Source organism: Cynoglossus semilaevis, chromosome 5, assembly GCF_000523025.1.
Source record: "Cynoglossus semilaevis isolate Cse_v1.0 chromosome 5, Cse_v1.0, whole genome shotgun sequence".
NCBI lineage: Eukaryota > Metazoa > Chordata > Actinopteri > Pleuronectiformes > Cynoglossidae > Cynoglossus > Cynoglossus semilaevis.
Window position 1 is genome coordinate 13932525 of NC_024311.1, and position 15219 is coordinate 13947743.

The following is a 15219-nucleotide window of genomic DNA, read 5'->3' on the forward strand; positions in this document are numbered from 1 at the left end:
GTATGAGCTTTCAACAGGCTGGCACATGGGAAAATTTAAAGAAGGTGTTAACTGGAGTAAAAAGACGGATTTAATGTGAGAAAAGAAACGTTGCTGCTTCACTGGTCGGAGTCAGGAAGTGGATGTTGATGGTGGAAGGCACCTGTTACAGACTGTTACAGACTGTTACAGACTGTTACAGACGTCTCACTGTTGCAGGAGATCCAGACTGTTACAGAGAAGGCGGGTGAGGTAGGGGGTGAGGGTTAGGGGGCAAAGACCTAAACGCTGTTGTTTTGATTCGTTAGACTTCAGTGAAGTTGCACCAAATACTACGTTTACTGGACATCAGCCGATACTGTAGCAGTGAAACAACTGATGGGAAACAGAAAAATTAGAATTGATTCACACGGCAGTAAAAATATACTGTATTTTTGCTCCATTTATTTGTGTACGTGTGGGGGAGGGTCAACAAAAGTTTGTTTTTAGCCAAAACAATTGAACAAACGTTAAATTCTGACAAAAATAGTTTGAACATAGTTGAAAGTGTAAAGGACTAATGAGATCATTAAAGTTATTTCAATAAATAACCCAGAAATATGTACACCACTACTGAACAAAAAAAAAATCACACAGCTTGTGAGGCATTTTTCTGGGCCGTGGAACCACGTTTTTAGACACACTTATGTGGTGTTTGTTATTATTGGAAGTAAAATAAAAATGACATGCGACGTTGAAAGCCTATAATCCCGGCTCCGCCGTCACCTTGTGTGCAGTGGCACCGCTGAGGGATGACTTTATTTAAGTCATCGCCTCTTGGTTTGGGTCCATTTACAGACATATACAATTACCCCGGCCAGTCCAGACCACCTCATTACCACCATAACCTGCAGCCAGTCTTTCAAGGACAACTCTCTAATGACACTGAGTGAATTCACTTAATGTCTGTGTGAAGCACATACACGACTTTCTGCCAGAAAGACAGAAAAGAATGTGAAGAAAGGAGCGGCGCGTGCTGTGATAAAATAAGCAACCTAATTGATCCCCGATGTCCAGCGCTCTCTGAATGAGAGACTGTGTCGGAGTTCCGCCTCCCATTTGTCTGACTGTGATCGCTCTGACTGTTCACAGATGTGACTGTCACCTGGTTGGACCTGTAAGAGTCCAACCAGGGTTTACAGGAAATACTTTAACTCACCACTAAATGTCGTCAAATCAACCTGTGTCACTGATCTGATGACAGATTTGAAGTTTGGTAAAAAAAATTTAAAAAAAAACTTTGACCTGAATCAGCTTGAAGTTGATTGGAGTGGAACACTGTTTCACCCCTGACATTAATGGTATTTAATCTATTTTGTGAGTTTGACGCCATAGCTGGTAATTTCTACATTTGATCATAAAGAAATAGGCAAATATTTTTTTCTTACAAATAAATTGTTAAACCAGTGTTTTTAGAGCAGCAGGAGATGGAAAAACATCTCAAATAACAGTAGGAATAAAAGAAACATCGAGAAACTCCACAAAAATATATGTCGACATTATCACAGACGTTATGTAAAAAAACAATTCATGCTCTTTTGTCTCTGCTGCACAGAAGTTACAGTTACATTTCACCTAGTCTAATAAGGAACGTTGGACTCGTACACACACACACACACACCGTGTGTCACAGTGTAGAGAGGTAGAAAAAACAAACAAGATAAACAGCTAAATATTCGTAATTACGTTTTCACAGCGACCGCTTTTTTCCATTAAAAGAAGCTGCAAAAATTAATCTCATACAAGTAATTAAATCAGCCCCGGAATTTTACAGTAGCTTAAAAACAGGGAAACAAACAGCGTGACGAGGCGACTGGTGTGTGAAAAACTCACCTCTAAATATATATTTACACAACGCTGGGTCATAAATACGTCAGAGCTGTTTAAAAATACAAACAAACAAACAAACCAAACCTAAAGGCTCTTGTTTTAAGGGTTGTACAGTCAGTGATGTTTTTAATGCATCAGCTCATTCTCAGGCTAGTGACGAACACCAATGAAACGGACGTCAAGGTCACGTTTAACACCAATGAAACGGACGTCAAGGTCAAGTCACGTTCATCCCACGTGTCGTTACGCATCAGTAGTTGGATTTGTTTGGAAATGTTGAGATAAAAAAAAACTTTCCACAGAATCAGAAATAATAAATAACTGTCTGATAGTTTCTCACACGGAAACGTCCTGACGTGTACAGTACATGTCACAGTTGTTGTTAGCATTTAGGCTACTGTAGCCTAAATGCTAACGACCTGTGTTTGTCATTAATCTGTACAGAACAGCGGTCGTCAACACTTTACCCACCACACATATATGGCAATATATTTAGTTTTCAGATCACTTTTTCTTGTACTTCATGTTAACCTGGCCTTTTTCAACCTAGGGGTCACAACCCTACATGGGGTCACCTGGAATTCAAATTGGGTCACCTGTCTAGTAATTGATTTTACTTTCACTTCCATGAATATAAATGAAGTTTAAAAATTCAATAATTGGTTGTTTGAGGAATTGTTTGTTCAGTATTTATTTTGGGCCTTGGAAAGACAAGTTGATCTAAAAGTATAAACTATAATGTAACTCATCTGACATCTGTGTATTTGCAACACGGTATAACAAACATGATTAAAACCCAATTCTAGAAATAAATAAAAGAAATTGCCAGAAATTTTGGACGTCAAAATGGGGTCACGAGCCAAAAAAGGGTTGGGAACCACTGGGTTAAATTGTAAAAATAAAAAAAACATTGCAGTAAATCTCGTATATTTCTGGCCTTCTGTAGGTGTTTTTTCTCTCTAAACTGTTTCGTAATTCTCCAAACTTGCTGTTTTGACTTAGAGCGTGAACCTGTGACTGACACCCAGATGAACACACCCTGGCTTCTGTTCTGTTGTTGCCTTTTCAACACGCTCAGCACAGTCACGCTGCAATAATGTGGGCATGAAAATAGTAAATACCGCCCTGCGCGAATACTCACACTACCACGAACATGGCCGAACGTACTCCGTTAACACTTTGTTCAAACTGTTCAACTCTTACTGTCGTTGAGCTGAGCTTGTCTCACCAACATCTAACACATCTGCTGTCTGGACAGAAACCCTTCCATATTTGGAAGGTGTTTTGCTACATTTCCAAATATATTTGGTTTCCTCAGACCCCGGGACAAAAAAATGTCCGCACTCGCTGTAACAGAAATCCAGTAAATGTTTGAAAAAAAAAAAAAAAAAAACAGAAAAAAAAACAATAATAAGTTGGCAGCGAGCCCTATTAAATTTACTGCCTTCTGTACCATGTCGGATGTGCACACACACACACACAAACACACACCTCTTTCGGTGGATTCTGGGCAAAGGAAATGAGCAGGAGCTCCCCAGGGCAGGGATTACTCTAATGACTTTGAGAGCAGCCTTGTGCGCTGTAACTTTTGACCTTTGCTCATCCTCTTCTCCGAAAGAGGACAAGAGAGACTCAGGGACACACTCTCTCACACACTCACACACTCACACGTGCACATATACAGTACAGTACGAGAGCACATTTTTATCTGCGTGGCCACAGATCGACCTCTCGCACATGCTTGGCATGATTTAAGAGATGCAGAAGCAGAAACAGGAACACAACAGATCCTCTGCAGCGCGCCTTCTCTTTTGGCTCCATCAGACAAATTCCTGCAGCTTTTATTTCTGGGTCTGTCAGCTGCCATGCTGCCACTTGAGTGAGCGTCAGGCTGCATCTCACGCTGTCGCCCTGTAGAGAACCAGCGTTCCCTGTGAGTGCATCACTGGAAGATCGATAGATTAATCACCTCCATAACCAGTGTGCACTGATGCTGCAGAGGCAGGAAGGAATATCTTTTTTTTTTCCTTTTTTTTTCTTTTTTTTTTTGCAAATTAGATCTGTCCTCACTCAGATGTCATTTAGCCCCCAAGTATTTGAGCAGTTCAAGTACACACTGGAACATTTATGGTTTGTCTGTGTGTGTGTTGTGTGTGTGTGTGTGTGTGTGTGTATTTGTTCTCTGGGTGCCTGCTGGAGTGCTCTCATTTCTAGCGTGTGCGGTTTGTGTCTTTTTTGTTCTACTGCACGGGTATTCGAGGTTTAACTGCTCTCACAATAGGGGCACCATCAACAATAAACAAGCTAAAGAGTCTACGACGGCCACCGCACTCTCATCGTTTACATTCCACCAGAAAACACAACAAAAACACCCGGCGCACAAATGCACAGCTTTTAGAGAAGCGGGGCTCCTAGAGTCAAGAGGAAATAATTTCCCTCTCTCTGAAATGGCAAGCAGAGAAACATATTGTTTAAAGAGGAGGAAGGGAGGCAGGGAGGGAGAGAGGGAGGGAGGGAGGGAGGGAGAGAAAACAGTAATCCAGGCTTTAATTCATTGTTGCAGTTAATATGAAATATCAAAACATTGCAGCACTATTGCTCCGATCAAATAGATGTAATTAGATAAATTGAGGAAGAAAGAGAGCGCCTCGGCTGTAAATTGCGTGGTGTGTGCATGCTAAGACCCAACACTGGCACAGCTGCACGGAGCCGCGCTCACGATTTATCATCTCTACATCGCAGGAGCCAGTGGGCCACACTACTATTAATCATCAGCAAAATCATTTAATTCAGCCTGGAGCCCGCCTATTGTCTCAGTTTCTCCCCTCACTCTGGGCAAATCATCCACCCCAGCAGCAGCAGCGTGCACCTCACAGGAGATCACACAAAACGGGATGGGAAACAAGTGTTGGCTTAAAACCCTCTCCACTTCTTCTTCTTCTTCTTCTTCTTCTTTTTACTGACAGACTATTTAGCATATGTGCCGTGGCAGATGGCGACAGTGGCTTTAAAATGCATATGGATGAAACATACATAGGTGGAGAAAAAAATATCAGAGTGACAAGCTACGGTACAAGGAGAGTGTTTGATTGTTTGATTGTTTTGTGTGTGTTTTTTTGTTTTTCGAATGAAGCAGACAGAGTCAGAAGGTGTCCTTAGAAACCTTTCTGTCTGCAGTGTGTTTTGGCCTGCTGCTCTTCCTGTTTCAACAAACAAATTGTTCTGGAACAGTGAAACACTGAGATGCCCGCCAGGCTACCTCTCGTCCCACAATTTTCTCTCCAACTTTTCCCCTATTGTGTTTGTAGGAGAGCGGCCTTGTCTGTCGGGGAACAGTTTGCGTTCAAAGACTTGAGTGTAGATGTTTGAACTGTCACAGAGAGAGAGCAGCGCTGGGCCTCGCTGCAGCAGCAGCAGCAGCAGCAGCAGCAGCAGCAGCAGCAGCAGCAGCAGCTGACTGTTATTGGCAGCGACTCCAGGCTGTGCCCACTCACATGCCTGACATGACTGTGCCCTCGCTGCTGCTGCTGCTCCCTGACCCACCTCACCCCTGAAAAGTATGCCTATTCTGGGGCCAAATGTCTGACAATCAAGGTGAAGCAGGGTGAGATCAGGGAAAACTAAAGGATGACACGGGTGAGAGAGAGAGAGAGAGAGAGAGGGGAAGAAAGACGGCGATGTTCGTATGAAAACGTGCACAAATTCAAATTCACACTCCAGTACCAGTGCTTTTCTACTCTGTAGAACACACACATACACGTACATGCCCACACAGGGGACAGAAAAACTTTAAAACAAAAAAGGACAGAGACGGTGGAAACGATCAATGACAGGTTAAAAAGTGTGTACATCAAATGCAAACTCACACAGGCATGAACACTCATACTCATACTCTCTCTCTCTCTCTCTCTCTGTGTGTGTGTGTGTGTGTGTGTGTGACAAAGAAAGAGAGAAGTGGAAAACTCCTGGAGATCAGGAAATGAGTTAGAAAAAGATGAAAATACAAAAAGAGGTAAAAAAAAAAGACGTCAACGATGATCCCAACATATGTACAGAGAAAGAGAAACACACACACACACACACACACAGAGAGAGAGAGAGAGAGAGAGAGAAATGAGTAGAAATGGACACAGATTTTAGTTTGTTTTTTTTTTCATCTGTGCAAACATGCGACTCAGAGAAACAAAAGAACACTCATGTACGAGGAGAATGAAAAAAGAGTTCAGTGAGAACGACAAAGTCAAACATTTGGTCGAAATATGAACACACACACACTCACACACACACAGAGAGAGAGAGAGAGAGAGAGTAAGAGAGAGAGTGAGAGGAGAAAACACTGGGATTCACCACAAACATTTGGTGAAAAGATGGTAAAGTATGAAAACAGGCAAATGATCACACAAACATATCCTTCCATTTTGGGATGGACACACACACACACACACACACACACCTACACACACACACATGTTCACGCTCCAGAATACCAAAGTAGAAAGAAAATGGAGAAGAAAATGAGTAAAAGATAAAAATCAAAATCAGAGATAGAATTCATGCTCACACACACACACACACACACACACACACACACAGATCACAGTTGACTCTGTCATTTACATAACCTTATTTGGCCTCAGTAACAAAAGCAGGGTGAGGAGGTTTCTCACTGTAAAACCTGTGAATCCTGCGCTCGCTCTGACACAGGTCAGTCTGTCTGGCTGAAGAGCAGAGGATCTTTTTAAAAACTGTGTTTTGACAGCAGCTGTGGGCCAGTGAAGGTGTGGAGCTGTGTGGCGTCATCGTCTTATTTCTACCTTCTCCTTCCTCTGTTTCTGCAAAAACCCGGGCGTAAAAACTGAAGGAAATCAGAAATGAGCCATTTCTGATCTCCTTCCTTGGTTTGCTGCGTCAAACATGGAACAAAACCCTCGGTTCAGGTCGTCGTTAGCTGTGGGTGAGTGTGTGTGAGTGTGTGTGTGTTGGGCATGAAAAATAAAAATCCCAGGACAAGTAAAAAGAAAAGTGAGAAACTGCTTCAGGACAATTGCATACATTTATTGCATATCATTTAATTGTATGAAATGAAAAAAAAATAAAATAAAATAAAATCGAGCACATATATGAACATCACATATGGTTAGTGAGTGAAATAATTTTGCACAGCAAAATATATAGATATATTTATATATACTATATATGAGATGAAAGATTATTAACATTTTTTTTTAAAGATTTGTTGGCGGATGATGCCCATGCAGGGTGTCCACCCCTGACCATCTAACAATGTCCAGACATTATTGATTATAATTATAGTTATTGCTTGGAGAATAATGAGCTCGCTCAAAACAAAACAACAGTCTCTTCTGAATTGTTAATGAAGTATCAATAATTTACCATCAAGTCGGAGCAGATTCCACACTGACATGTGCAGATTCACAACTTTTTCTCAGCTTCCACACGATTACAGGTGCCACTTATTCTACTTCAGTTATTCCAGTGCCCTAACGCAAAGCAGTTTTTATTTTTATTTTTATTTATTTCAAATTTCAGAGACAGACCTTCTGCAGCATCACAGTAAAAACCCTCCCCTGCTCCCTGAAGCACATGCTGCAGAATTAAGCGCTGTTTGTGAACTATGTTGGAGTCCAGCCAAATTTTTTTTTTTGAAAAATGCAAAAATATAAAGAAAAAATCTGTGCAGGATTTTTTAAAACAAAAAACAACAACGTGTAACTTGAATAAATAAAATTTGTCATTAAATTACGCCTGGAAAAAAGTCTTCTAAATGTTGACAAATGCACAATGGAGGATCTGAATATAACGAGATGAGCTCTAAACAACACTAAACTCCAAACGAATGGACTGACGATGATTTTTTTTTTCTTATTTTAACTCTTTTCTCCGCTCGTTAACTTCCATCAGCGACGCACGCGCGTCCGCAGCGATGGTGTTGCGCACTTCAACACAGCTGAAATGCCCCTGTTCTAAAAAATTCTAAGAGTAATATTGGGGGTTGGGGGTGAGGGTGGGGGGGGATAAGTGGTGGTCGGTGGAAGTCTGGTCACTTTTTGGACGCAGTCTCAAAAAAGTGAGTGGAAAAAGCCATAATGGAGAATATAAATGTCATGCTGGAATCATCCGACAAAAAAGACATCTTCAAGCACAGAAATGAAGAACAAAAATAAAAAATACAAACAAAAACCATACATGTCCAGCATGCAGGGCCGTTTAATAACACATCTCTTAGAAAAAAATAATAATAATTCAACAGTTTGTAATGGATAGAAGTCTCTCTTTTTTTTCTTTTCTTTTTTCTTTTGCTCAACACAGAAACAAGCAAACGCATGAGATGAAGTGGCGTCAATGCTCGCGATCCTCCAACTTTGGCAGACACACACACTCATAAAAAAAGGAGAAAATATAAAAGTTGTCGGTGGATGCGGTTGGACAGGAGTCTGTACATTTGGGTTCAAAGTAAAATGATGAAGAAAAAGGAAGGGAGGGAGGGGGGCCGGGGGTGAGGGGGGGTCGAGTTGATGAACTTCAGATGAGTATACCGAGTACAGGCGTTCATGCACGTATACTTCGGTGTAAAGTTTATTCAACTCTGAGGGAAAAGAGGAACAAAAAAAATTTTTTTTACGAATGAACAGCAATGTTGAAGGGAAAAAAAATCTGGACAAAGAGAATAATGATGAGCTGATGACAATGACAGCAGAAGGAAAAAAAAAAAGTTTTCTTACTGCGCCTCCCTGAACTGAGATATAGCAGAGGCTCCAAATCTAAAAACAGCCGCAGACTCGAGCAAACTCTCGTTTAAAAATGTATAAAAGGTTAAAAAAAAAAAAAAGTTGGCAAATTAGTTCTTGGTCTAGAGGGCTTTGTGTCAAATGAAAAATGTTGGCATGGAAACTTTTTTTAAGCTCAGATGAGAAACTCAAGCGATACTCTTTTCTTTTCTTTTTTCTCTTTCTTTTTTCTTTTCACAAAAACGTCGACACTCACATGAAAAACTCCGGGGATGAAGGGTTGTTGTCACTGCTCGATCCATTTTCTCTGAAGCCGTTGCTGATGAGCTTCTCATACTTTTCTTTGTACGCGTCTCTCTCCCGGACCAGCCTGGAGATCTCCTGCTTTAGGTGCTCGACCTGCTGCAGGAGTTGCGTCTTCTCTCCCTCCAGGACGTGCCGCTGCTGGACGCGCTTGAAGCGGCAGGACTGCGCGTAGCCTCTGTTCTTTAGGGTCCTCCTCTTCTGTTTCAGTCTGATCACTTCTTCTTTGCTGACCCCGCGCAGCTGCCGGTTGAGCTCCCGCACCGACATGGTCACCAGCTGCTCGTCTGAAAACCGGTCGTCTAGGCGCATGTGTGGGTGACTCGTCCCAGAAGTGCCGTTGCTCTGGACGCCCTGCGCCTGGTGGTGGCCGCCGTTGGAGCTGTGGTGGTGGTGGTGATGGTGGTGGTGCGGCGCTCCGTTCTGAGCCGCTGCAGCAGCGATGACCGCCGACACGACCGCCGCGGCGGAGCCCATCTCTTCCCCGGCCATGGCGCCTCCCGCTCCCGCTGCGCCAGCGAACTGCTGGCTCCTGGCGTAGCCATCGAAGGACTGGAGCTGGTGACTGCTGTTGATCAGCGCCTCAACCGCGTCTTCGGGGCTGAAGCCCAGCGCCTCTGGATTCAACTGCTGTTGGTAACCGGACATCCAGTAGAAATCCTCTATGTGTGTCTTCTGTTCGCTCCCCGAGCCCGGACTGGGCGCAGAGAAGCTTGGGGAAGGGGGCACCGAGCTGCAAGGCGTGCTCATCGGAGTGGAAGACAAGGATCCCCCGGCGATAAGGCGACTGCACTGGCTGATGTTGCGTTCGGGCTCCACCGGCTCCTTTTTCACTTCAAACTTCATCAGATCGAAGTCATTAACATATTCCATGGCCAGGGGACTGGTGGGCAGGTCGGAGTTGTTCATTGCCAGCTCTGATGCCATCCTCTTGCTGCTGACAGTCCTCCAAACGGGGTGAAGAGCAGCTGTCAAACTGGGCTGGTTGGGGAAAACGTGAGCCAGTTTGATTTCTGAGCGTTTGTCTCAAGAGTGGAGAAAATAAAATTTGATTTTTTTTTTGTCTCTCTCTCTCTCTTTCTCTCTCTTCGACTCTCTCTCTCTCGCTCGCTCGCAGTGTCTCTCGCTCTCTCTCTCTCTCTTTCTCTCTCTTCCTCAATGTCCCCGTTTGCAACCGCGGACCTGCAGGCGTCAGAGCGCACAGGAGTTTGTCTTTGCAGAGTCTATTGCACACACACGGCCGTGCGGCGCGCACCGGTAGCGGAGTCGTCCGTTCTCAGCATGTGCAGGTCGCGGTTGGACTGCGAACATTTAACACTTTGCGGCGTTTCCTCGCGGACTCATTGCGCAAAGCGGAGAGAGGGACGAAGAGCCGGGTAGAGCGACGGGAGCGCAGCCTGTTCAAGCCGCTGACTGCCGGGGCCGATTTTTAGAGGGATCACACACACAGCAGATGAGTTTAAGAGCATTGTAGCTGCCCTGACGTCAGGCTGCAAATGGGAAATTGACTCGGACCGAGAGCCAATCGGCTTTCACTCCGCCACAGCTAATTAACATATTAGTTAACCAAACTTTTCTGAAGTGTTTGAGGCTGTCAGCTGACTGTCAGCTTCACACCGCCGAGCCCTGCCTCACGTAGGCTTCGTATTTAGTAACAGATCCGTGATTTTCCTCGTGATTATGATTGTAGTGAATATTTTATTACACTTCTCCACCGGAGCTTTTTTTTTTTTTTAAAAAAAAGAAGGAAAGAATCACGAAAGCAAACGTAATAATATTATGGTTTTTCGGAATAATTTATTTCTTTATTTCACAAAAAATACATTTTTATCGCACTAATTCAAATGTAAATCACACGTCAAATGAACTAGATTCTGGTAAACTCCCCGATTGTTTCATGCCCACAGAAACGTTACTTTTACAATTTTATACATTTAAAAGTGAAACATACACTTATATACTTTGAAGAAAAGAAAAAGGAAAAGCACTGCTGTAACATATTGGATCGTACCTGCTGTAAAAACACAGCCTTCGTATTTAATAAACTTATTATTATTAGTATTATTAGTATTGTTAGTTAAAACATGTGGTCGGTTAGTAACGTTAATGCTGATGACGAGAGGTTACATTAGAAAAACACCACCGTTCAAACACATGACAGGTGGACTCCACAGCTCCATCCTGTCAATGCGCACCATTAATAAACTCAACACTGCCACCCTTTGGTCGTGCCAGAGCATGGTTTCCTCTCATTGTGAGAACAGTAGATCATGTACACAAAGGGTTTTGTAAATAATAATATGAATAATCATAATAGTAGTAATAACAAATAATACATACATGCAATTTTTTCATTATTATTTTTATACATAACTTCTAGTTCTGTTCTTCTCCTTTTCTTGTTATTATATAAATAATATCAATCACTAACCAAACTGTCTGGATTATAATCTGGAAACACAGCATTGGCTTAATTTAGTAAACAATTATATGCTGTGGAAAAGTAATAACATAAAGCACCTTTTATTTAAAAGTCATTAGTGACACTGTTTTGTTGTCATGTGATGACCGTCCTAAACAAACATTTTAGCCCAGGGACACATTTGTGGACACTTATCCAAAACAGCTAAAAATGATCTAAAGATAAGTGAAAGTTCATCTAGAAGTAGTTAAAAAAGTACCACAATCATCTGTCCTTTCTGTACTTTGGACGAGACAGACAGAAAAACACAGTAAGAACTGGAGTTTGTCAGAAACACACCTGGACTCTAAAAACACACTGTGACATTAAGGAAACAACACTGACTGGTCTGACTGTCAGTGTCAGTGTCAGTGTCAGTGGTGTTACATAAGGCGAGGAAGCCTCACTCTCTGTATGTGTCAGTGGAAGTGAATGCCAGTAAACTTGGTGTTCCATCCACACTGATATTATGTTGCGGCCATAAAAATCACTTTATCTGCAGCAGTGGTCCAGGTGCCGCAGGGAAGTCATATAAAGCTCCCTCGTACTTTGCACTTTATCTGGGTTCAGAGGTCTGCTACTTTTAATTGATCTGTGTACAACAACAACAACAACACAAGGTAGTCTGGGTATTCTTCTGTCCACACTGTCCAGTCAAGTACTGGTAATGGATTTAGTACTTGTTTAGTAGTTATCAAAGCTCGGGACCGTTGTGCTATATGTTCGTTCATGTTTCTTCTTAGATACAGTGTGTACTCGACGAACTGGTGCACCACCGATGGGCAGCAGTTGTCACTTTTTCCAGTGTAACTCCTGTTAAACTAATTTCTCCCAGCATTAAGTACTTGTCCACATGAGATGTCATGAGGAGGAGATTCATTTCCTAATGTTTATTAACTGTACGATGTAATTAACTGATGACATATGGCAGTTTAGTCATTCAATAATAATGTAATTTGGGGCTGGGGGGGTGAGGTGGGTGATGTAAGCTCTGAGGCCTGGTCTGGTCTGGTCTGCTCTGGTCTGGCCAGTCGCAGCGATGATTCCTATTTTGTGGCCGATTTTGACAAGTTGCTGACAAATAACCTTTCCTTTCATCTGACAAGAACCCATAATCACAGAATAATTCTCTCCCCCTCTCGTCTCTCCCGTCCTCTCTTTTTCCTGTCTCCCTAGGATCGTATGATCTCATCGTTGTGTGCAACAAACACGTATTTTTAGATTCCTGGCTGCAAAACGTTTAATAATAGGAAAGTCAGTCGTGCTCCCGTCGACAGCGGCGGCGATGATGATCCAAATGCTCAACCCAAATATTTTCATAACCCTTTCATAACTGTGGCACTTGGCTGCAGTCGGAAATAAATGAGGAGAATGGAGTGCGGTGATTTAATATTTAGTGAATTAGTGAATCTTACATCAGACGTTTTGTTTGGTTTTCTAATAAACGGTATTGTGTTTCAGCTAGGCTGCACTGACGAGGCCACGACTGGTGAAATGCAGGTTCTAGTTAACGACCTAAGGATCTGATGCACTGGCCTCTGAAATGTTGGAGACCTGTGGTTAGGTTTCCATCTTAGGCCCTAAAACAGTGACCGTTACTGAAGAAGAAGTGTTTAGCAGAGCTCTCTCTTAGTGCTGAAGTCCATAGTACAGTACTTAGGTAGGTCCTGTACTAGAACAATCATAAATACCAAAAAATATTTTGTCATAGACATTAACTATAAAACTCCAGATAAATTCAACATTCCTAAATATGACAAATAACTTGATTTTTTTCGTGCATTCGATGGAACAGAAAGAAGTAACAGCAGATTGATGTGTGTGTGAGTTTATATAGTGCGAGTTGGTGGATTTTAGTCGTGACATCTTGTGCATCTTGATGGTAGCTTGTAGAACATGCCAGAAGTTTTCTTGGCGACTCTCACTCAGAATCCCTTCAGCGTTCAGTGAGGCTGTTCTGATGAAGGTCAGGCGTCCGATCTGAAGTTGAAGCCTCCATAAATGCCATTCCAGGCGTTGAGATGGTATTTCACACTCAAACCACTCTGTGAAACAAAAACTCTGTCCTGCAGAGTGTGTAAATAACAACACGTTTCCTGTCATTCAGCCTCTGCTTTATGATCGAAATCCAGTAAATCTTCACACTAAACTAATTAATGTGATTAACATGTTAATTCCTCCAGGTCTAGTTGAAACCTCACACTGATTGGCTGTCATGAAGAGCATGCCCAGTGGACCACTGCGGTCTTCTTCGCCGTCATTCTCAACAGTGGCAAACTGCTGCAGTGTAGGAGTTTAAATAAACCAACGTTTGACACGGTGTTCACTCAACATTTAGTCACACACACTTATCCTGACATCAGACTGTGAACAGCACGCTCCACCTGTGGCTGCTGCACCGTCACTGCCTCCAGTAGCTTCTTATAAACTTAAGTGTGAACCTGTTTAAAACATTATGGTTGGAAAACCTAAGCAGGGGTAAAAAGGAACTGTTCTACGTCATGACGTAACCTGAACACTGTGGTCTGACTGATAATACTTTCATTAAATAATCGTATAAGACAAAACAAAAAACAAAAAAAAAAAACACACCTTATATTGAGCCGACCTTCCAGGTTAGCCTGAAAAAATTAGTTCTTATGATGTGTCACTGGCCACTAGAATATTCCGTTATGTTATTCTAGCAGTTGATTGTAGACGATTACAGTTTTGTACAGAAGTGGTTTTCAAAGTGGGGGGTGTGTCCCTGAAGAGGAGAATAAAGCTTATGTACCACTTTTTTTTTTCAAACTCTTTTCAATAAGAATAACAGTCATGTAGGATTACCCATCCATCCATTATCTACAGTTTATTCATTTGCAGGCTCACAGGCAGGGCAGGCTGCAGCCAATCCCAGCGTTCAACATGTGAGTGCAGGGTACACCCTATCAGTTCGCCCGTCTATTGCGGACCAACATATAGAGATAAACAACTCTCACACTGACACCTATGGTCAATTTAGATTTAGGTCTGATCAACCTAACCCCCTGATATGTGTGGTTTTGTTTTGGGGCTACTGCCGGGGCCTATGGGAAAAAAAAAAAACCCATGCGCACACGACAAGTACACGCAAACAGCAGTGTTTTAAGCAATAGCTTTGAATGTGTCGACAAAGGTCCTACCCACCAAAAAAAAGGGGGCGCTACAGAAAAACGTATGGAGCGCACCAAATAAAGGGGGCGCTACAGAAAAATGTATGGAGTGTGCTACAGTGTTAGCATTGGATTAATGAAGAAATTAGCAGAGGCTGCGGCCGGGAGTCTGTTGTTTTCTGTTCTGTATGTAAAGGGGTAAATACATGCATCTGCTTTCAAGATAGCAAAACACTTTCCATGTGGCTGAAACAAAGTCAGATAAAGCCCTATTGTTTCTATTTCCATTATGTTGGCGTGTCATCTGTTTGGGCTTACCTGTTCACTGGAAGGCACAGCAGTGGCTCGTTCCCTGGGGTACGGCCACAGCAGAGCGAGACTAATACATAAATGAAGGGAGAGCTCATTAGTCATGACAGAAGAAAGTAGCGGACCTAATTTTGCTGCTTTTGTGCTGTTGAAGTTATTGATGGTGCAGAGCTGAGGGAGATCTACATGGAGGGAGATGAGGAGAACCTATCAAATTAGGGGGGAGACCATCACGTGGTGAGCAATGTGGATGGTGTAAAACGCTGTAATATTGACTCATAAAAGGCCCCGTCTGTTTTCATGGCCTCTGTGGTCATTCTGTAGCATTGAAGTTTTTCCCTGTCTTTTTAGCATTTTTAAGCTATTTTTGTGCGCACTTCTAGTATTTTCTTGTCTTGCATCATTCTGTGTTCTAACT

The 15219-nt window shown here is 42.5% G+C and overlaps 1 protein-coding gene across 1 annotated transcript in view; it reads right to left on the reverse strand.

The window, feature by feature from the left end:
- mafa (MAF bZIP transcription factor a) overlaps nt 1-10497 on the reverse strand; it is a 93810-nt gene extending 83313 nt beyond the window's left edge. Inside the window, exon 1 of the mRNA XM_008310636.3 lies at nt 8854-10497. Coding sequence (XP_008308858.1) covers nt 8854-9827 — 974 coding nt within the window. The 5' untranslated portion in view covers nt 9828-10497. The remainder of the gene's footprint in view (nt 1-8853) is intronic.
- Nucleotides 10498-15219: the final 4722 nt, after the last annotated feature.